Raw genomic sequence first — 20,121 nt, forward strand, 5'->3', positions numbered from 1 at the left:
ACCAAATAGCCTCACTCAGCTTTACGCACCTACGTAAACAGACCTAGTCGTCAGGAAACATGTGCTTCTACCGCGGAACCGTCTACAGCTGCAAGCACAGCGAGCTCGGTAAGAAGGTCTCGGACTGCAAGGCCCAGCGGGACTTTCTCGCCAGCACCGACAAGGAGAAGAACGCGTGCACTGAACGTCGGATCCATTCGATGAACCGCGTCCGCGATGACTCCAGGTGTAGAAAGTGCCAGCGCCTCGATGCACTCAGGACCCGCACTAGAAAAACCTTCTTGAGCCTCCGGGAGAACCTGGAGAAGCGCAGGACAACTTCTGAAAGGCCTGCAACAGAGACTGGCGAGTCTTCTAGTGGCATCTCATCTTTTGAGCATGCCTCGGGGGATGTTGTCCCATTTGTGAAGCATCCGAGCTTGATGGAGAGGCCTGCACGCCAGACAACACCTTGGATGATGTCCCTTATTCCAGTAGATCCAAGACTTGCGAGCTTTCGAGGGAGCTAGATGCTTCTGAAAAGTCCGAGGATAGAGCATTCAAGCTTGACGCGACGACATTTGAGCATGACATGGCTTCGAAGTGCGCCTCTTCGTCTGGTGTGTTCGACGACGTCAAGTCTCCGGATAATGATGGCCCTTGTGTAGATTCGAAGCAGAACCAGCCATCAGTGTCTCACTCGCTACTACTTGAAAAAGAAGAAAAGGAGTAGTAGACCAAGAGGATAATAGTCGATGGTGGCGGCGATGCTCATACACTTGTTTACACAAGAAAGTTCGATCTTTTCCTACCTTGAATTCATAGCCTATCCTGCCTGCGAACACTTCGTCTGCAGCTACAATAGCCGAATAACACGAGGTTAATTATGAAGCAGCCTGGATTATGAGTGTATGAGCTGATGTTTTGTTTCAAAGGCCCCTGTTATTGGTGCACCCTGCTATCGTTCCTACATGCTGTAAACAAAACTAGAGAGCTCGCCGCCATGTGGTGCTTCATCCAGCTTTTCGTGTCCGAGTAAGCTGCCCATTTACCTCCCTCAAAATCCCCACCAACTTTTCCTTATTTTCTGATCTTCATCGGCGGTGATGCCGTTCTCCTTCATCACATTAAGGAGTACCCTTTCCAAAGTGGCCCCCCCAATCGAGTAGTACTCGATACCGCGGCTCTTCTTCGACTCTTCCAACAACCTTATTAGATCGAAAATTGTGCCAATGTCACTTCTCGTTGCGTTCTGTCCATTCAACGTCTTCTCCACGTCCTGGTTTCTAGATCCCGGGACAGTGAAGCTAATCTGGCCACCAAGTGCTACTCGCTCCATAGTCGTCCCAGGTACCCTATCTTCCACCCATGCCTTAATGGAGGCCATCTCCTCGGCTGTGGACAGTGGGGCTGTCTTGAGGAGAATTCGGACGTAGTACAAGTTGCTATATCTCTGCCGCAGGGCCCTGGTGGTGCCGATGGCGAGGACCCGCCGCGACATGACGGCAGCTCTGTGGGCGAGGATGTCTGCCTCCTCCATACTATGCGTCTTCACTCCATTTTAGCATACATAAAATGGAAAGAAAGGGGATGGTGAGCTTACAGCGAGCAATACAGAACGATTCGGCGAAATTTGCTGGATGATCTTCCAGAATGCCCGCTTGGCCACCGCGTCCATGGCCGACGTCGGCTCATCCAAGACAAGGATGGGAGGCGTGCCTGAAATACGTCAACAAATGAGCTTCTTAAATACGAAACCTAACGTGCCCATGATTGCAATAGCAAGACTCAGCTTCCGCTTGTTGCCGCCAGACAGCTTGGAGGCTGATCGGGTAGCATACTGTGTCAGGCCCAGCTTTGCCATGACTGTGTCGACGTTCTGCTGGACATCATCGACGCCCTTGATCCTTGCAAAAAAGTCCAGATGCTCTTCGGTGCTCATCAAGTCCAGTGCATCATATTGGGCACAGACTTTACGCTGTCAGCATTACCATCGTACGGATGAGGAACGTTGGGGAATGTGCTTACCCCCAAGATGTTTCTGGGCAGAGTCACTGTTGGCATCGTCTCCGCAGAGATATCCATTGCCGTGGTCCGGTATCAAATCTCCTCGGATCAAGTTGATCAGTGTCGATTTTCCCGCACCATTGGGCCCGATGATTGCCAACACCTCACTTTTGCCAATACCCAGGGAGATATCGTCGACGGCAAGAGTCCGATCAAAGGACTTTGTGAGGTGCAGGGTTCGTAAAGGATCTTCCGTAGTCTCTTCAACTCGGAGTTTCTCCGCCTTGACGTCGTTACTCGAGCAGCTTGGCAACTTCTCCGAGTCTTCTTCCATGGGGTTATGCTTGACCGCTTCAGCCTTGCAGGAAAAGTGGTATCCTTCCAGCCATATGAGAATACCAAACAGCGTGGCAACCTGAACAATCAGGTACAGAACCGGTCCACCGTACGCATGGATTGACGAAGCTGGTATGATGGCATCTCCTCCGCAACTAATCTCCATAACGTTGAGGGCGAAGGCGACTGATTTGAAGACGTTGCCAATGGGGAAGAAGATGTTCAATGCAAACGTTGTCGCTTTCATTGCGTCGTCTACTTCTGCGACGTCGACAAAGGCGTTCGGCGCCTGGGCATTGGGTTAGCGCACGACTTGGGTCATTCCGACGAGATATATGGCTGATTTTACTCACTGCAAATGCGACGACGACGATGGTGAACATGATTACGTTTGAGGAAGATATGGCAAGGAACGCCCCCGGGCCGGTCTTGCACAGAACAGACATGATGTAGCTGAAAAGAATGCCCGCTAGACCATAGAGGGCCAGAATGGGCAGCATGACCCATGCACCACCAGTCCAAAGAGGCATGTTCGTCCCGAGGTGGATGGTGATGGCGATGGATATGACAGCCACGAAGAAAAAGTCGAACAAGGCGTACGCAACCCATAGAGGCGCTCTTCGTACTCCGTTGGCGTATCCAACCGAGCGCACTTTTCGGCTCTTCTCAACGGAGGGATACAAGGCGAATGCTGCGGGATATACCGCTTGCATTAAGCAAAAAAATATGGCGTAAAACATACCGGAGTTAGCTGATGGCTTTCAATTTTAAGTCAGCGGGACCGCTCTGGTCAGGAAGGGGGGCAACTTACTGCAGGCGTCTCACCCATGGGGCCATATGACGCGGTGATCTGAGAGTCGCTGCGAATCTGGCTGTAAAGGTTGAAAAGTGTCATGCCGTCGACGACTCCAAATTCAGCGAACGAGGCAATCACCGGGTTGCTCGTTTTGGATTCCATGAAGATGCCTCCCGGTAGTACTTCCCCCTTATTCTCATTCAAGTAATTCGTGAACCTGTCCAGGGTCTCGACGGGCCGGACCCATTCGGCATATTGAGACATGTTGAAGTACCTGGCCATTGAGCCGTTCTTGTTCATCAGGCTGTACAACGATTCGTTTACCCACGGAGGTCCACCGAGAAGAAATCCGGGATGAGTGCGCATCTCGCCTTCAACCACATAGCCCCCCCCGTAGGATACGTAGAACTCGTGCGCAGAGTACAAAGTCGGCTGGATATCTGCACAAAGCGGAGCTGTGTACCCCTTCAACATATCGGAGAAGGACGGGGTGACAACGATGGGGAGGCCCAGGACGTATATGTAGGGCCACCAAAACCTTTTCAACACGATGATTCTCTTCCAGAGAAGAGTCTTCACCTGCGACCAGAAGGATGTAGTTTTCCCAAGTCCTAGACCAAAGTTCGTACTAGGGGACACCGAGTCGGTGTTGGTGACCAATGCTAGGTCGTCTGTTACGCGCAAAAAAACGTCCTCAACCTGTGGGCCCACGATAGAGACATCGGGAACACCGTTGGCGGCCAGCTTTGTAGCCAGTCGGCCAGCAGAGGCAGAGTCGGGAGTTTTGTATACTATTTGCAGTTTTAGTTCAGTCTAGCTCTCAAACTTCATAAGGGTATTGGAGTTGTGATTGCTGAAAGCAAATGACTCCTGGTGACCTACCAAGTTGGTCTTGATGGATGGTGTGTGGGTATTGTCGGTCGACCGGACCTCCCTTATATGACACAGAAACCTTGTATCCCCCGCCGTGAAGTTGTTTCAAAGCCGTAGTTGGGCCTTGACATTTGACTTTGCCGTTGGACAAGATCACCATATGGTCGGCAAGAACCTCAACCTCGTCCAAGAAATGCGTCGTCAAGATGATGCTTCGCCGACTTCGCTGCTCCAGAAGAATTTCCCAAATTCCTCTCCTTGAAAGGGGATCCTATATCGCCATATCGTTAACCTTCCCCCCCGAAGTGTGGTATTGAGGCGTAGGAGCGTTTACCAATCCTGAAGTACACTCGTCGATCAGGCAGACTGAAGAGCCTCCGACAAACATGCAAGCCAACTGGAGTTTTCTCATTTGTCCGCCACTGAGAGTGCTGGCGGGGCTTTTTATCTTGTGGGACAGATCGCAGCCAGCGATGAGCCGCTCCATACTTTCGAGGTTGTCCCTGTCACCTTTGATCAGATTCCAGATACACATATGCTCTTCTACTGTTAGTTCAGGCCAAAACGTGTTTCTCTGAGGACAGATGCCTGGAGAAAGTCAGCGTATGAATCTGAAAGAAAGAATAAAAAAGACTGGTTCGAATGACAAACCTAGCTGTGACGAGGCCGCGCTGATGGCGACTGTGCCATCGGTGGGTGTCAGGAGACCTGCCATCATCTTCAAAATAGTGGTTTTTCCGGAACCATTCTGACCGACAAGACAGAGAATTTGATCTCTATGTCCCCGAAGACTGACGCCGTTGACGGCGCTCACAGGTTTCTGCCTCCCGCAGCAAAATATCCTTCCAGTGAGAGAAGGCTTGAAGGTTTTCCGGAGATCTATGGCCTCAACCGCAATTGAGTCTGCGCTTCGGCTTTCCCCATTAAACGTTCGACTCTTAAATACAGTACCATACATGATCTTTTCTGTCAATATGGCCAGTGGAGGGTAGCCCACAATGGCCACGACCAAGAATGACAAAAGCGTGCTTCCAGTAACAAGAAGCTTCCTTTGCGCCGAGAATGCTGGGGGAGGTATGTCACCCAATATTGCCGGTTGCAGGTTGTATTCCCAGTATGACATGAACTGAACGAAGAAGAAGTGATTGGAACTCGGGAAGAAGAGTGACATGGCTGCAACGGTCGCAGTTGAGACCTCTTCGAGCCCAGTCAACAAAGCGCCGATGGACAGAATCAGAAAGACACTAGAGACGTAGACAGGCGCGGTACGGGCTTTGCGGAAGAAAGATGCCGCAAATACGGTTGAACTGTTTACAGCCAGACCGAGAAGGACTTGCCAAATGATAGGGAGAGATGGATTGCTCGTTGGCCAGAGGGAGTTCCAGTGTAAGGCGCCAAGAACAACCCACAGGGGAAAGTAGATAACGTTGAAGACTGCAAGATACGACAACACGCGAGCCGTAGAGTTGCCGCCCATGGCATCGACGAGTTGCGACATGCCTGCCTCGCGCTCTTGAGTTATCAAACTGGTGAGATGGAAAAGCTGCTGAATGAAGCCAAGGAAGAAGGCAAAGCCGTACATGTTGGCGATGAGCTCTTGTGAGCTTGACCGAATGGTTTCGTCCAACTCCTTCTGAGTCTTACTCGTGAAGAGCAAGGTGGCGGGGTTGGTAGTTGAGTTCGTCATAGCGTTCTCCACGGCAACCTGCAGAGGCAGGAGGAGCCTCTCGAGGTCGCCGTCATGCTCAAGCACATTGTATGGAACTCCTTGCCTTGCCGGGTCCGCTCGAATGGTGTAGTTCCAGTGATGGTCACTGTCGATAGTGTCGAAAGAGGTCGTCTGCGGCGAGTCTGTGAAGGTGATGGAAGCGTGGCAGCCGCTGATGCCCCGAAGGTTGGCGAGACATTCGGCCAAGAGATCTGGTTCGTCGTCTAGAAATCGTACAGTCTCCGGCCGTAGGGGTTGTATGATTTTGGTGATGACCTCATCCACATCGGGCCCTAGGCCCTGAGTCTTTACGATGTATAGGGGCTTCTTGGTGATGGTTTCGGCAAGCGTGGGCAGTGGGATCGGCGTTCCTACACCATTGATGTTACTGTTGGTCGCGAATTTTGGTATGTTGAGTAGAACGGCCACGATGCCTATCGGAATTAGGTAAGCTTTGATGATGAAGGAGATCGGATGTCTGATGACGGCGACGAGAAGCGTCTTCCAAGCTAACGCGCGAAGTTGCCCCCCAAAAAGAGGCAGACCAGAAGCCCGTCCCATGATAACGATGATGTGTGATATTGAGAGGGGGATTGGTTTTGAACGGCTTGCAGGTGCTTTTTGAACGAACTCTGGAACCCCGATGTGGATGGCCACCATACTTAATACATGGTGCCAGATACTTTTCTGATGAGGTTCGTACCTACCCTGCAAGCCGGCGGCAAACAGACAAGGTGTTGTCACTCGAACGGCGATTCGCCGTGTACTTTGTTCTTGTGCCATCCACAATGCAGTATGTGTGAACGTCACGGAAGCCTTTTGGTTTCAACTGTACGGGAGACCTGGCTGCCTAGCTCTTGTTCTCCATTCTATCGGGCCAAACCTTGTGGTACCCTGTGAGTTTTCCTCAAAAGAAAATAGATTGGTATGATGGCGAAATGAAGTCTACCGGTTGCCGGAATGCGGTTCCGAGACGGCTCCGAGCGCCGGGCCCGACCGAAACACATTGGGTGGTAGGTACAAGTAGTTTGCTCCTGCGCAGCAACCCCCCATTCTGGGATGTACCATTGAAGCTACGGTCGCTTTTCATTCCGTACTTACCTGAGTAGGTACGTAGAGGCCATCAGTTGGGGGTATTGAGAGTTGCATCTTGCTTGCCTAGGATATGGAAGAGAAAACAGCATACAAACGTGACCTGTTTCTTGTGGTAGTTGAGTGTTGGTTCTTGGCTTCATACTGGCGATGCTCAGAACCTACAGAATGTTGATCTCGACAAGCGGCCAGAAATACGCATGTATTATCATGGCATCAACAGGGTGAAACTAGAAGCTCTTTGCAAACAGGCCGGGCAGGGTTCCAGGCTCCCCAAAAGATGAGTGTGTCAAGGAGTATTAGTCAAGTGGCCGGTGTCGATAACCAAAGGTCTTGGGCTCCAGAGGGGGAAACATCGACCACGTGGCTGCTACCTGCTACCTACCCAGATAGGCAGTGAAGCAAGCTTGGCCAAGGCAGACTGTGGATTTCTCGGGATCCGACTACGACGGATAGTGATGTGTAGAAGAGTAGCGACCGCCTGTTGGGTCCCTTCGTTGGCTTACCTGGGTAGACAGTACCAAAGGTAGGTGAAATTTGGAGCCCAGAACCATCAAGGTCCAGATTCAGATCCACCCTTACAAGATGAGATTGGATAGTAACAGAAAGTTGTCAGATGCGGAACCTGCGTGCTTGCTTCCTGATTACAGATTACTGCGGTGACGGCAGTTATGTGAAGGCTAATTAGTTGTTCCGTTACTGTCATACACGTCTGCCGGGCGTCATGGGGCGGCAAAAATAAGCGGCATCGGAAGTTGGCTCTGGTAGATGACTTGAAGGTAACTTAGGGTTGCTTCGCTGAGCAACCCAAAAGAAAATCCCGGAGCAAGTGCCATGGCGTTTGATACATACTGTTTGGGCAGAGACGGCTCGGATGGCGTTGTCAGTGTAGCTGTGGCATAGCCCGGAAGACACAATGGCAAAGTCGTCGGCCCGGAAGCTCGGGAGAGATCGGGGCATGTTTTCCAGAGACAAGTGCTTCCGAAGGTAATTACCGACAGCCTATTGGACCAGCTTTCGGGCTCTTCTGGGATGTTGTATGTGTGTTCCCATGTCCCGAGGGGTCGGAAAGGCAAAGCCCAAGAGAAGAGGCAAGTTGCGTCTCAATCAACAGTGGCAACTGAGCATAAGACCTAGCCTGCCGACTTGGAAAACTCGGGATGCAGCACTTCGTGATGGCATGCTTAGGGAGAGGATGGTGACTGACAGAGATCGTGCCTATTGTTGGACCGGGGGGGGGGGGGGGGGGGGGGGGGGGGGGCATGCGGGCACTTTACCCCGGATATGGATGTATCAGTCTTACCTAAGGCACCCAAGGCACGCCTCCCAGAGCCCACCCTGGGGTGCCGCGTCGCTGCCAAATCCAAAAAACAGCTGAGGTCCAACCGAGGGAGAAAAAACCAACCACGCGGCCCTGGTTTACCTCATAGAAGGTCATCCGTTCTCCTGTTTGCCTCACCTTGTCCACTCCTCTTTACATACACAACTCCCAACCCTCCCTCACGATGCTCTCGAGAAGACTTGTCGCGACCGCGCGCTCCGTGCCGCTGCGCCGGTACCAGCCGCGCCAGCTTCCGCTGCAGCTGCCACAGATGATGCAGCATGTCCGCAACTATGCCGACAAGATTGTCAAGGTGCCGCAAATGGCCGAGTCCATATCCGAGGGTACCTTGAAGCAATGGACCAAGCAGGTTGGCGATTTCGTTGAGCAGGATGAGGAGATTGCAACCATCGAGACTGACAAGGTAACCCAATCCATTCGTGCATTCGCAACCGCCATGCAGACGCATTCGCTGACCATTTGCTCTAAAGATCGACGTCGCTGTCAATGCCCCCGAGGCTGGTACCATCAAGGAATTCCTGGTCAATGAGGAGGATACCGTCACTGTCGGCCAGGATATTGTCAAGATGGAGCTTGGCGGCGAAAAGTCCAGTGAGAGCAGCAGCTCAGGCGACAAGAAGGAGGCCGCCGAGAAGCCCAAGCCCAAGCCCGAATCCGAGTCCAAGCCAGAGCCGCCCAAGAAGGAGTCGAAACCGGAGCCCAAGCAGGAGGAGCCTCAAAAAGATGCGCCCGCCAGCAAGCCAGCTGCCCCGGCCAAGGAGACGTCGAAGCCCGCCTCCAACGAGACGGCAGCAAGCGCCGCCCCAACCTTTGGTAGCCGCGAAGAGCGCCGTGTATGTATTTCCCCTGCTTGTCTGCATATTGGCATCGCGTTCCATGAAACTGATCAGCCCGTGTTTGCAGGTGAAAATGAACCGCATGCGCCTCCGAATCGCCGAAAGACTTAAGCAATCGCAGAACACTGCTGCATCCCTCACCACATTCAACGAGGTCGACATGTCTTCTCTCATCGAGTTCCGGAAGCTCTACCGCGACGACGTGCTGAAGAAGACGGGCGTTAAGCTCGGATTTATGAGCGCGTTCTCCCGCGCCTGCGTTCTGGCCATGCGCGACATCCCGGCCGTGAATGCATCTATCGAGGGCCCCAACGGCGGCGACACCATTGTGTACCATGACTACGTCGATATCAGCGTGGCCGTGGCTACCGAGAAGGGTCTCGTGACGCCTGTTGTTCGCAACACCGAGTCGCTGGACATGCTCGGCATTGAAAAGGCTATTGCCGACATGGGCAAAAAGGTGAGGTTCTTTTATGCTTACAAAAAAAAAAAGCTAGATGTCAGGCTAACAGTAATCCGCCACAGGCCCGTGACAACAAGCTGACTATCGAGGACATGGCCGGTGGTACCTTCACCATCAGTAACGGCGGTGTCTTTGGCTCCCTCATGGGAACTCCCATTATCAATCTTCCCCAGACTGCTGTTCTGGGACTCCATGCCGTCAAGGAGCGCCCTGTGGCCGTTAACGGCAAGATTGAGATCCGCCCCATGATGTATTTGGCCCTCACCTACGACCACCGCCTCCTCGACGGAAGAGAAGCCGTGCAGTTCTTGGTCAAGGTCAAGGAGTACATTGAGGACCCCAGACGCATGCTTCTGTGAATGAAGCTGCGTTATTTTCTGTAGAAACAGCAACACACCACACACACACACACACACACACACACACAAACACGCACGCACACACACATATACACACTGCTACGTTCGAAAGCATTGCCACGACCGAAAGAAAACTTTATACCATCAGCTATGTTACCACTTAGACGAATTGAGAGAGCAGGAAGTCGAGAGGTAGCTTTAATACCACATAGTGACACATGCATCTTGGTATTGTCGATCGCTTTGCGCTGGTTGTCGATCTTTGGCCACACCACATCGAACAGAAACTACACATCTAGGTAAGTGGGTAGTGCGAATAGGTTCGATGGTAGAGAAATCATCCGTTCTTGTATTGTGTACGTAAGCAGAGTGCCTAGGCCATTCAACTCCCTCTTCTCGCGGAAGACATCGGGCAGTTCTGTAATACACAATCTGTGCTATGCACAGTGCACCTGTACGATGCCGGAAGTCCCTCATTAGGCGAGATTAGTAGGGACATGAGCAATGACTTGGAACGCGCGAGGCTCTCTGCCCTGCCCGCGTTGCATCCCGCTCGCCTGCACGGCGAAATAGATCTGCTTGACACTCACGGCGGGGCATCCGGGAAGTGGCTACAGACCTTCGGACTGGATAGATAATAGTGGGCGGGCGCGACGGGTTCTGCGATGAGAGAGTTGGGTGTATGCAGGTTTGGTCAGGCTTAGTCGTCAGAAGCCTTTTGTTGTCTCTTGTCAAGAGTGTCAGGGGGCGGCAGGCCGTATGATGTGCACACACGCAGCGAGGACATGGCAAGACAATACAGATTTGTGCATGCGCAACAACCAGCACAAGCATCTGACCAACCACTGCAAGCGGCAGCCGCCCCTTGCAGGAGACGTTCTTCCGAGCAAAGCAGATGGTTCGCCGTAGCGGACGCTTGGAAGGTCTGAGACTCCTAGGTAGAGTTGTTTTCGAATACATAGTTGCCCGTCTACATCGTGGATGATTTCGTCCCAAGTAGATAGTGCATGACTAAAACTAAGGAAGCTATCCTACTGCTTGTTCAAGTCACACTGATCAGTTAGTCGGTCAATCCCCTGGACTCACGGGCCAAGCAATGAGATTCTGATGCGCCGATGCGATGCACTGATCCCGATGGGTCCAACGGTCCCCTATTTCCCTCGGATATCGAGTCCAATCTCCTTCACATTCAGCACCCTCTGAAATCAATGGTCCTTTACAGCGACAATGTTAATTAACAAACCCCCAGATAAAAATAAAAAAAACAAGCGATGCCGGATGAATTAGATTACCCAGTAGCAACAGCACGCGGATGGGGGAAGCAACGAGAAACAGGCAGAGACGAGGAGGAAATAGAGCATTCCTTAGGCAGACCGCTTGGCCATGCCCTGTTGCTATTGCTGGCGGCCCAAAGCGCCTAGCGCCCCTGGGCAATTCTAGACTGTTCCCCAGCCTCCGAGTCCCCTACGTCCTCCCCTCCCCTACCCCCCCCTTTCTTCACTTCCGTCCTCTCCATTATGTGCTCGACCAACGGTACCTTGCTTTAGTATCGGTACTCTGTACCTATTGCATACCGCCCGCTATTATCGGTACACTCACTGGAGTCACTGCAGGTGCATGCCTTACACACTCCCACACCTTGCCTGCCATCTCTTGTCCACCACCTCCGCCGTGTCAGTAGGCACCACCTGCTATGCCATACCGCCCATCACCCATCGCCCGCTGCCTACTCCTCTCCTCTTATCCATTCCAGCCCAAGTATTGATAAACACACACCTCATCCCTACCTTTTATCCTCCCCCCCCCCAAAGACCCAAAGACCCCTTCGTCTGTCCGCCGGGACCTCTTCTCATTTACAACGCGGAATGTGCGACTTGGTTTGATACTACCGCCCTTTTCCCTCCATATTGCTGCCCGTTCCCCTCGCCCATTCGTCGTGTGTCTTGCTTGCTTGTACGCCTTCCCTCTCTGCTGCCGCCACTGACAGTTCGACCTTCTCCTGCCCCGTCCACCCCCTCTCAACAAACGATATCCCTCGACAATCTCGACACTTTCCTTCCCTTCGAACCCGCTCGATCTCCTCCTTTGTGAAGCTTGACTGGACCACCAAACCGAGCAGCAAACCGTTCGTGAACGACATAACCTTGCGCAATCGAGACCCGTCACTGCCGCCCTCCATCCACCGAATCCTCGTCTCAACTACCTAACAACAGTCCGACCTGCCTTGAGACATTGCGTGCACGCGCGACGAGTCTCCTTCTTTTGCTGCGCTCTTTCCCACCTGTCTCTCAACTAATGTCGCCCTCGTCCGCCTGACATCTCGGGTTCTCCGATATTCGCCATGGAACCCGTTCCTGAGACGGAGAGGATGGAGGAGTTCCGACCCTCGCCGCTTCCCTCGCTCCGCATTCAGAATCCGACCCTCCTCCCTTCCGCGGTTGCCGAGTCCGAACCTCTGCGAAAGCCTCCTACCTTACGCCGCCAGACCGATCCAAGTCCCACCTCTCCGACCGCACCGCCTTGGACCTTTGCCCCTCTACCCTATCGGCCCCGTACGACCTCGCCCCTCTCTGGTCACCACACGAGATCTAGATCTGCAGCGAGCTTGGCTCCTCCCATGTCTCGCACACAGTCCATGCCTGGCGTCAATGGTTCTGGTCATATCCTGTTCTCGCCGCAACTTCGCCCCGCCAGTCCTTCCGGGTCGCCCAGCCGCTTTCGAGCCCCGCGGAAGCCTGTTGACGAGGCGTTTCCCACCTCGCCCATTCGCACCTCAGTCTTGGAGTCAGACCGCAAGGTTACCGAGCGCAATGTTTCCCCAAGTCTGATTGGAACGACGCCATCCATGATCCTTCCCCGACACCGTCGACCGTCTTCTCCGTTGCGACACCCCGCCCACACGAGCACACCATCACTTCCAATGCCTACTACGCCCACGTCTGCGACTTCCTCGCCGTCGTTTCGAGGTTACGATTCCTTTTCTCACGGATACGGCATCTCTGCTTCGTTCCCGTCTTCGTCAGTCCCGTCCACACCGACGTCTACGAGATCGAGAAGCCCCAGCATATCAAGTCTCGAAACCATACCAGACTCACCTGACGCCGAGGAAGCTGCCATGGAGGCGGAGAGGATTGCCCAACTCAAGGCTGCTGCGGAGGATGCAGAGGGTAGCGATATTTGCGAAAACAAGGGAAGGAGCAGCCTAGACCTGACCTCGCGAGGCAGAACATTGGGTTTTGGGTCGTCGAGAGACAAGCGGAAGCGGTGGAGTGTTTGCGGCGCTGAACGACGGCAAGATCTGGATTTGGAAACAATTTGGGAAGACTGAACGCGAGGCATTCGGAAGTCATGCTTCAGCTGCAGGCAGCAGCCGAGCGGGCGTGGGCGGGCGTACGGCTCAACTCCCGTGACGAACTAACCCCCGTCTCAAGGACCGAGACGGTGTGTATTTTCCGACATTCATTTGTGCAGAGCGTCGGTTTTCTTTGCATTGCATTTGTCATCTGATAGGCTAGGGGCATGGCGGCGTTCAGTGGACTCCTTCTGATACCCTACACTGCATTTCACCTCTCAAGAGCACCACGGAAACATTGTCATCATATCTGGGTACTGTACTTTACAACAGCCCCTCCTCTCTCTCCCTACAGGGCTCGGCCCTCTGCTTCAAGGATGCGCGTAGGTGGTTTGCCAATCAATGAGACTCGTCACATTCATGGAAATAAAGCCCCTTTCGAGGGCATCTTACTGCCCAGGCCTTTTTACCCCACTTTCTTCGCCCAATATGATAATGTCTCAGTTGTGGCCGCTTGAAGGGCGGCGGCCTTTAGCCCCTTGCTCAATGCTATCTTCCCCTCTAACATCGTCTAGCAGACGATTCCAATAGACAGAACCATAGTGTCCGCCCTGTTCTTCGGCTATCCAAACCACGACATTCATGGTGTGTTAGAATGGAGTTCGTGCGACTCCCTAGGGTTCCGAACGAGGCGACAGCAGTGTATAAAGACGGAACTGAGTAACAGCTTGCGGGACAGGTCTTTATCATTCCCAGAGCAAGTGTTAAGCCAATCAACCAACTGGTACATTTCGATTTCGTTTCCATTCTGTCCAACTATTTTCTTCTTGGCCGTGTTTCTTTTTCAGATCTCACCATGCAGTACGCGCTGCTTCTCACCGCTGCGCTTCTGAGCGAGAGGGTGAATGCAGCTCCCGAGGTGTTGGATGAACCAGTCAGTCTAACAGAAGACTTGCACCCAGAACATCGATCTTATTAACAAAAACCAGGTCGCCGCTCACGCCCAAAGCAGGAACGCTCGACCGGACCTGCAATCAGGCGAGTGGGCCCATCCCGTCGCCGCCCGGGGCCGATCCCCGTTCCCCTCTAACGGCACCGTGTCGCCGGCCGGCACCGGAACGACCAGCGCATCAAGCAGCAGCGCCTTCAACCTGCCACACAACGTCACATCAAGCACGGATTTTTTCCACCCGTCCGGGTGTCGGCAGAGTATTAGCACGTCCACCACAACGGTAGACGTGACCTTCTATATCACGGCGACGACTTCGTATGGCGACAATGTGACATCTTCCAGGGGTACAGGGACGGGTTTAGCGCCCTCCTCTGTTTCCTCGCATATATTTGTTAACTCCACGACCTCGCAAGCCACTTGGAATATTTCCTCGACCTCGATGCGTCTGTCGACCGGTTACACACTTCCCGTCAACTCGTCATATGCCTCGACGGTCTCGTCTGTGGCGGTTTCCGGATCATCTTGCCCCGACGATAACGCCAGCACTCAATTTCCGTACCCCAACATCACGTCGAGCCTCTCGTCTCACTACTCCGGATCGTCTCTTGCAACCGGAGGCCCATCCGGTACGATCACTTCAGTGCCTGCCTGGCATAACTCTACCTCTGCAGGCCCATCGCAAACAACAGAGCCCTGTGACGACAATTTGAGCTCAACTTCTCTTTTCAACTCAACTTCGACCGCTATCAGCACCCATCTCAGCTCGACCGCGCCATTGTCCACGGAGACGCCGACGAGCGCAACTCAGATGACGTCGTGTGACGATACAAGCAGGGGAAGTGCGACTGCCAACTATACAGCCACCGCCGCCACATCCAGGGTTCCGCACATAAACTCGACCGCCGCATACACACTCTCCACCAAGACGCAGAAGGGGACATCCAGCCAGACCGTCTCGACCTCCACGACTGAGTGGGATGATGAACCCTCTACCTCCACGTTGTCCACTGGCGTGTCTTCCTCTATTCACGCCGTCTCATCCTCTTGGACTACCCGTTTGCCCACAGTAACCCCTTTTCTCCCGAACACCACCAGTTTCGCATACTCAACCCACACGACGACAGTCGGAACGACGTCCGCTGGCAAGTCATCCTCGTCCATCCCGACGGAAAGTTGCGTCATCGACACCTCCATGATTCCTGTTACCAGTGCGCCGCTCACTTCAGTCCCGACCTCAACACTGATCCCGACAAAGACCGTTTGCCAGGACGACGCACCAACGGGTAAGCCGAAGCCCGGGAACAACCACTGCGGCGTGCACGGCCTGCCAGTAGGCAACTACTTCCTTGCACGCTTCGTCGAGAATGCCCCCGGGGTGCCTGTGACGTTGGAGGGATGCTATCAATTCTGTGCTGTAAGTGGCTTCCTTCCTTCTCGCCTCTTCAGACTTCCGACTTCCGATGGAACGAATGCTTTACTGACATGTCGTCCCGTAGAGCGTGATGAGCGCCACCGACGGCTGCAAATCCTACCGTTTCTACCCGGAAAGGGGTCTTAATGTGCCGCGATGCGACCTCTATGGCAGCAGCGTCGCCTACGCCCTGAACTCCATCAACAACGACCACCCTGACATGTGGTTCGACCTCACCTGCGGTTCTCCCTCAGATGATAGGTGGGCGTCCCTACCTGGGATGACTCGTCTTGGAGAACTTGGCCTCTTGAGGTGAAGAAGGATTGGGGCGTTCCGTCACAACGCGATCCCACAGGCTAGGAGACGTGAACATATGCAGGGAGGAGCACAAAGACTACACCCATAGTCACGATCAAGGTAATATAGAAGGAATGGGTATCGTCGTCTTTTCGATTGGTTGTATGGTATCGAAACACAAGATCCGTACTACAGCATAATGTTATAACTCAAGAAAGTTCATCGTCCGTAATTGAGTCGCATGGTCAGTGAATGACCCGAACTGCGACGTTCCTCGTCCGTCTAATCAAATGGTATTCTGCGAAGAGCATCATGGGCTCCCCTTTTCTTCATTTCCTGCGCCGCAGCAACACTGCTCGGGACCTTGATGCCGCAGCAATCGCCCCAGCCCACGTGCTGATGCTTGTGCTTGCCAACGTTCCCCGGCGTGATCTCGCCCCTTTCCTCCTCCTGTTGATCGTCATCCGATCCAAAATCTTGCTCCGTACTCATACCTTCCGTCGCCGGCACGAGCGAGCCGAAAAGAAAATGTTGCATAACAGGAAGTTTCTTTAGAACCTCGGCGACGAACATGCGGCGCATGCCGCCTTCCACTTTGGTCCACGACTTGGCCGCAGAAATATCGTCCAACATGGGACTGTGCCAACGCAAGCCCTTAACCGTCTTCGTTTCGCTGACGAAGTTGACTTGGCCGAGGTATAAGAAATCATGACTGAATTCTTCCAACGTAAGATCCTGATGGATCGCCAATGGCGTGATGAAGGGGTGGTGCAGGAGTTGCGAGGCACCGAACAAGAATGGGAGAAACTGGTAATCGTCCAAACCCCAGACGCCATGAGAGCCTGCGGGCTCCAGATAATATGTCAGCTGGATTTTCCGCATGAGTTTCAAATACCGCTCGAAGACCTTGAGCACTAGGGGTCGAAAGTCGTCTTTGGCGATGATTCGGAGCTGGTAGAGGCACAGCAGCCACATGATGAAGTTGAGCTCGTGTCCAGAGCCGTAGTCTATCCGCATCCTGTTTCCAAAAGAATGCTCCAAGTAGATCGCCACCTCGTCATTTGCCGCCTCGCTGACACCTAACTGACTCTGCCATGCGGTGGCCTTCTCCTTCACCAAGTCCAGGAATGTTCGGAACGCCTTGTTTCCAAAACGCGAACCGCCTTGATCGTCGGGTGGAGACGCTTCGGCAAGTGATTCGGCTTCATCGAGCATTCGCAGAATGGACTGGAGTGCGGGACTAATTTCGCTGTCTTTGACGGCAGAGCGGGGTGTGTCTTGGACGGATTCGGAGAGATGGAAGACGAAGGCAAGAACCAAGCTGTAGGTAGGCGACGAGAGAAACAACTCGTGATCCTTCTGGGATAGTATTCTTCTCGAAGGGGTCTTGTATATATGACTATGGAGATCAGGTGGCGAAGGCAGCGCAGGTGTCTCGGGGCGAGGAGTTGGGTTGGAGGGGCCGGGACGACGGCGGCGAGGCTCGAGTTTAGGAATCTTGTTGCCCAAGGAGGCCACAGACGATTCGCCTGTTTGCGATGCTGTATTAGCTGAGGCCATGGCGTGTCAGAGTGATGGTTCGGCTCTTGTGGTGGAAGTGAAAGCCGGGATGGTACGTTAGGATGGTGTTGGAAAGGAAGAAGCTGAGGAAGCTCTCAGAGGCACGGCAGTTTGACCCCCCGCGTCCACTGCCGCCTGGCCGGCCCGCTGTTCAGGGACCTGGGTTCGCCTTCACCCCACCTTCACTGTCCTACGGTGCCTGTATGTTGTGCCTGTGCCTTACCTACCTAGGTTGGTATCATAGTTGCCCACTTCCATCGCTTTCCCCACCGCCATTGGTAAAGTGTCTGCCTTAGTAAACAGATACGTACCTGCCTTCAGCTTTACCAACTTCATCACATTTTTCTCACCTTTGCGAGGTTGATGAAGAGAAACATCAAAAGTCGCTCGCTCAACGAGTCGGACCCCATTTTTTGATTTCTTTTTTCACGGCATATGACAGCAAAAATCTTTCATTACTGCCTGCCATGTCCCGAAATTCAAATCCCCAGGCTCGAATCTCACATCTGCCACGAGCGGACGGCTCGGCGACGTTCTCGAGGAATGGTTATTGCGTGGTTTCATCCGTCAATGGGCCGATGGAGGTGCAACGACGAGATGAGAACCCTTTCGAGTCGGTCGTTGATGTTGTTGTACGACCTGCCGCTGGGGTCGGAGGTCAGACTCCCTAGTTGCTGGCAACATGTGTATGACCTGCTCACGCTTACAATGAATATGTAGGCACGGCAGAACGCCAGCTCGAGAATGTTTTGCAATCTTCTCTCCGCCAGCTCATTCCCGTCAAGAGCTTCCCTCGATGTCTCATACAGATCACACTTCAGGTGACCGAAACACCGCAGAACGACTACGCGAATAGCAAAATCGTTCAGGCGCAGTCGGTAAGTCCGAAATCTGATGTCAGATTTGACTATCACTATGCTGGGGCCTCCCGTTGGATTCAGATGCTGACTAGCTGCTTTCAATAGAGCCTGCCGCTCCTGCCGGCCCTGTTCCACAGCGCCATCTTGGGTCTGCTGTCGGCCGCCGTGCCCTTAAAGGCCATCGCCACATGCACCACGCTGGCCGTCCTTGAGAATGGCAGCAAGATCGTTGCTGACCCGTATCCTCTTGAGGTTGATCAGGCAACATCTCTCCACGTTTTGAGTTTCACTTCGCAGGATGACTTGTTGTTGGCGGAGAGCGAGGGAGCCTTTTCCTTGACCGAGTGGGACAAGGTGGTTGGCAAAGGCCGGAATGTGTGCGGCCAGCATCGCCAAGCGGAACTGGACCCAGTCATGAACGAAGACGACCAAGACTCGACCGACATGCGGCAGTTCATCCGGACAGTGATGGAAGCCAAAACCGCGTAAAACGCGGCACAGTCAACCATTGAAGCAGATAGGGATAGGGACAGGCTAGGCGACAAGTGAGGCGAAGAACGTCATTGAGAAGCCTTGATACGGAAAGGTTTGACAATGTCCGAAGCTACTTTCGGCGGCGACAGCGACAACTCCGATGATAACGAGCACATCGGCTTAACGGCTTGAAAAAGCTTAAGACCCGGCGCCAATGAAAAAAAAAGAGACGCATGTAGCTGTCTGCGGGGAGGACGACGGGCCGGGAGGTATGACAGGCGGTAATAGGATGAGACGATCGACAGGGCCGCAAATACGATTACTGATGAGACTCAATAAAGGGGTAGCGACAGGAGCATAGAATGACAGCGTCGGGGCTGGGGACTGAAGGTTAGCCCGCCAATGGGTTGAGCCGCGCTGCAAACCATCAGATGCCACGATGGATGGAGAACCTGGAAGCGACAGCAATAACATGATACGGAAACAAGAGACCAATGTTCTCAGGGGCGGATAATGAGCAAGGGACACTGTACAAAGTGGGCCGGCTACCGGGGACGGCGCTGATTTGGACCGTTTGGGATTACTCGAATGCGGCGCCAGGCGGCGTTTCAGCTCGACCTCAGGGAACCTGGAGGGAGCGGGCAGGGGGGTTCAGGGGGACGCGGATTCTGCGACTTTGACAGGCTCTCAGGTCAGCAACTGCATGGTGTCGTGTTTCCGACCAGGGCATCTCCCGTCAACATCTGATGCTCTCCCGTCGGTCGTGGAAACTGGAAACGACTGTGTGGTCACCTGGGAAGCGGGCTCTGCTTCACGTGTGTGCCGCAGCGCCGCATGCTTACCTTGCTTGTTCCGCTCTGATTTGCTCTGATTTGCTCTGTTCTGCAAAGGATGCTACCTATATCTCCTGGACCTCCTACCTGGTTTGATTGGGACGCCCCTTATTCTATAGCTGACCTTACTAAGACACGCCGAGAAAACACCACCGTGTTTATCAGGCCATTTTGAACCCAGAGGCAGCGATGCCGACTTTTTACTCCGAGTGAACTTGCAAAGCGGCGCCAGAGAGACCTTGACTTAGCCCTACTCTGCCAAGACGGTTACTGGAGCAAGCCTCGACATGGCGATAAATTGGATGCCCAAGGGTGCCTTCGGGCGGGTTTTAAGCGTGACTACTTATGATGCACTGAGCTAATGTAAATCAAAACCCGGTATAGCGGCATCCCATCCTTTGTGTATCGAATTCTAAGCAGACATTCAGTATCTCTGTTGATACACCAAATTGGACAGGAGGGTGGTCATTCCGACTGCGATCCGGGGCATTGGACCCGGATCCCGGGTATCGCGCTACAGTGCTTCCAGAAGGGCAAGGAAAACCAGGTACTTGAGGTACAGTGCCTACTTACCTAAGATGCCTAGGCAAGCAGTGATTCGGGAGAATGGTAGGTAGGTAGGTACCTACCTACCTGTGTACTTTGGAACAT

General features: G+C 53.4%; 6 protein-coding genes across 6 annotated transcripts; 4 read left to right on the top strand and 2 right to left on the bottom strand.

Annotated features, from left to right (window-relative positions):
• Positions 1–59: 59 nt before the first annotated feature.
• CDEST_03345 (uncharacterized protein) lies at positions 60–712 on the top strand (the record flags this gene model as incomplete). The annotated part of the gene is made up of 2 exons (XM_062919504.1): positions 60–357; positions 411–712. 2 exons carry the CDS (start codon positions 60–62, stop codon positions 710–712), a joined length of 600 nt encoding a protein of 199 aa, XP_062775555.1.
• A 205-nt stretch (positions 713–917) lies between these two features.
• On the bottom strand, positions 918–6,260 carry CDEST_03346 (Putative AAA+ ATPase domain, ABC-2 type transporter, transmembrane domain, ABC transporter; the record flags this gene model as incomplete). The annotated part of the gene is given in 9 exon segments (XM_062919505.1): positions 918–1,528; positions 1,583–1,698; positions 1,714–1,950; positions 2,008–2,611; positions 2,676–3,080; positions 3,134–3,909; positions 4,001–4,262; positions 4,284–4,579; positions 4,643–6,260. 9 exon segments carry the CDS (start codon positions 6,258–6,260, stop codon positions 1,037–1,039), a joined length of 4,806 nt encoding a protein of 1,601 aa, XP_062775556.1. The 3' UTR covers positions 918–1,036.
• Positions 6,261–8,153: 1,893 nt separating this feature from the next.
• On the top strand, positions 8,154–11,118 carry CDEST_03347 (Putative biotin/lipoyl attachment, 2-oxoacid dehydrogenase acyltransferase, catalytic). Its single transcript, XM_062919506.1, has 4 exons — positions 8,154–8,536; positions 8,604–8,966; positions 9,037–9,429; positions 9,495–11,118. Exons 1-4 carry the CDS (start codon positions 8,297–8,299, stop codon positions 9,789–9,791), a joined length of 1,293 nt encoding a protein of 430 aa, XP_062775557.1. The 5' UTR covers positions 8,154–8,296; the 3' UTR covers positions 9,792–11,118.
• A 2,760-nt stretch (positions 11,119–13,878) lies between these two features.
• Positions 13,879–15,763, top strand: CDEST_03348 (uncharacterized protein). Its single transcript, XM_062919507.1, has 3 exons — positions 13,879–14,017; positions 14,073–15,449; positions 15,532–15,763. The coding sequence occupies exons 1-3, from the start codon at positions 13,940–13,942 to the stop codon at positions 15,760–15,762; spliced, it is 1,686 nt and encodes a 561-aa protein (XP_062775558.1). The 5' UTR covers positions 13,879–13,939; the 3' UTR covers position 15,763.
• Position 15,764: 1 nt separating this feature from the next.
• Positions 15,765–17,371, bottom strand: CDEST_03349 (Putative phosphotyrosyl phosphatase activator, PTPA, PTPA superfamily). The gene has a single exon (XM_062919508.1). The coding sequence runs from the start codon at positions 17,301–17,303 to the stop codon at positions 16,026–16,028; it is 1,278 nt and encodes a 425-aa protein (XP_062775559.1). The 5' UTR covers positions 17,304–17,371; the 3' UTR covers positions 15,765–16,025.
• A 262-nt stretch (positions 17,372–17,633) lies between these two features.
• CDEST_03350 (Putative ribosomal protein uS5 domain 2-type superfamily) lies at positions 17,634–19,651 on the top strand. Its single transcript, XM_062919509.1, has 3 exons — positions 17,634–17,960; positions 18,024–18,181; positions 18,269–19,651. Exons 1-3 carry the CDS (start codon positions 17,771–17,773, stop codon positions 18,650–18,652), a joined length of 732 nt encoding a protein of 243 aa, XP_062775560.1. The 5' UTR covers positions 17,634–17,770; the 3' UTR covers positions 18,653–19,651.
• Positions 19,652–20,121: the final 470 nt, after the last annotated feature.

The sequence above is a fragment of the Colletotrichum destructivum genome, chromosome 2 (assembly GCF_034447905.1).
Source record: "Colletotrichum destructivum chromosome 2, complete sequence".
Taxonomy (NCBI): Eukaryota; Fungi; Ascomycota; class Sordariomycetes; order Glomerellales; family Glomerellaceae; genus Colletotrichum; species Colletotrichum destructivum.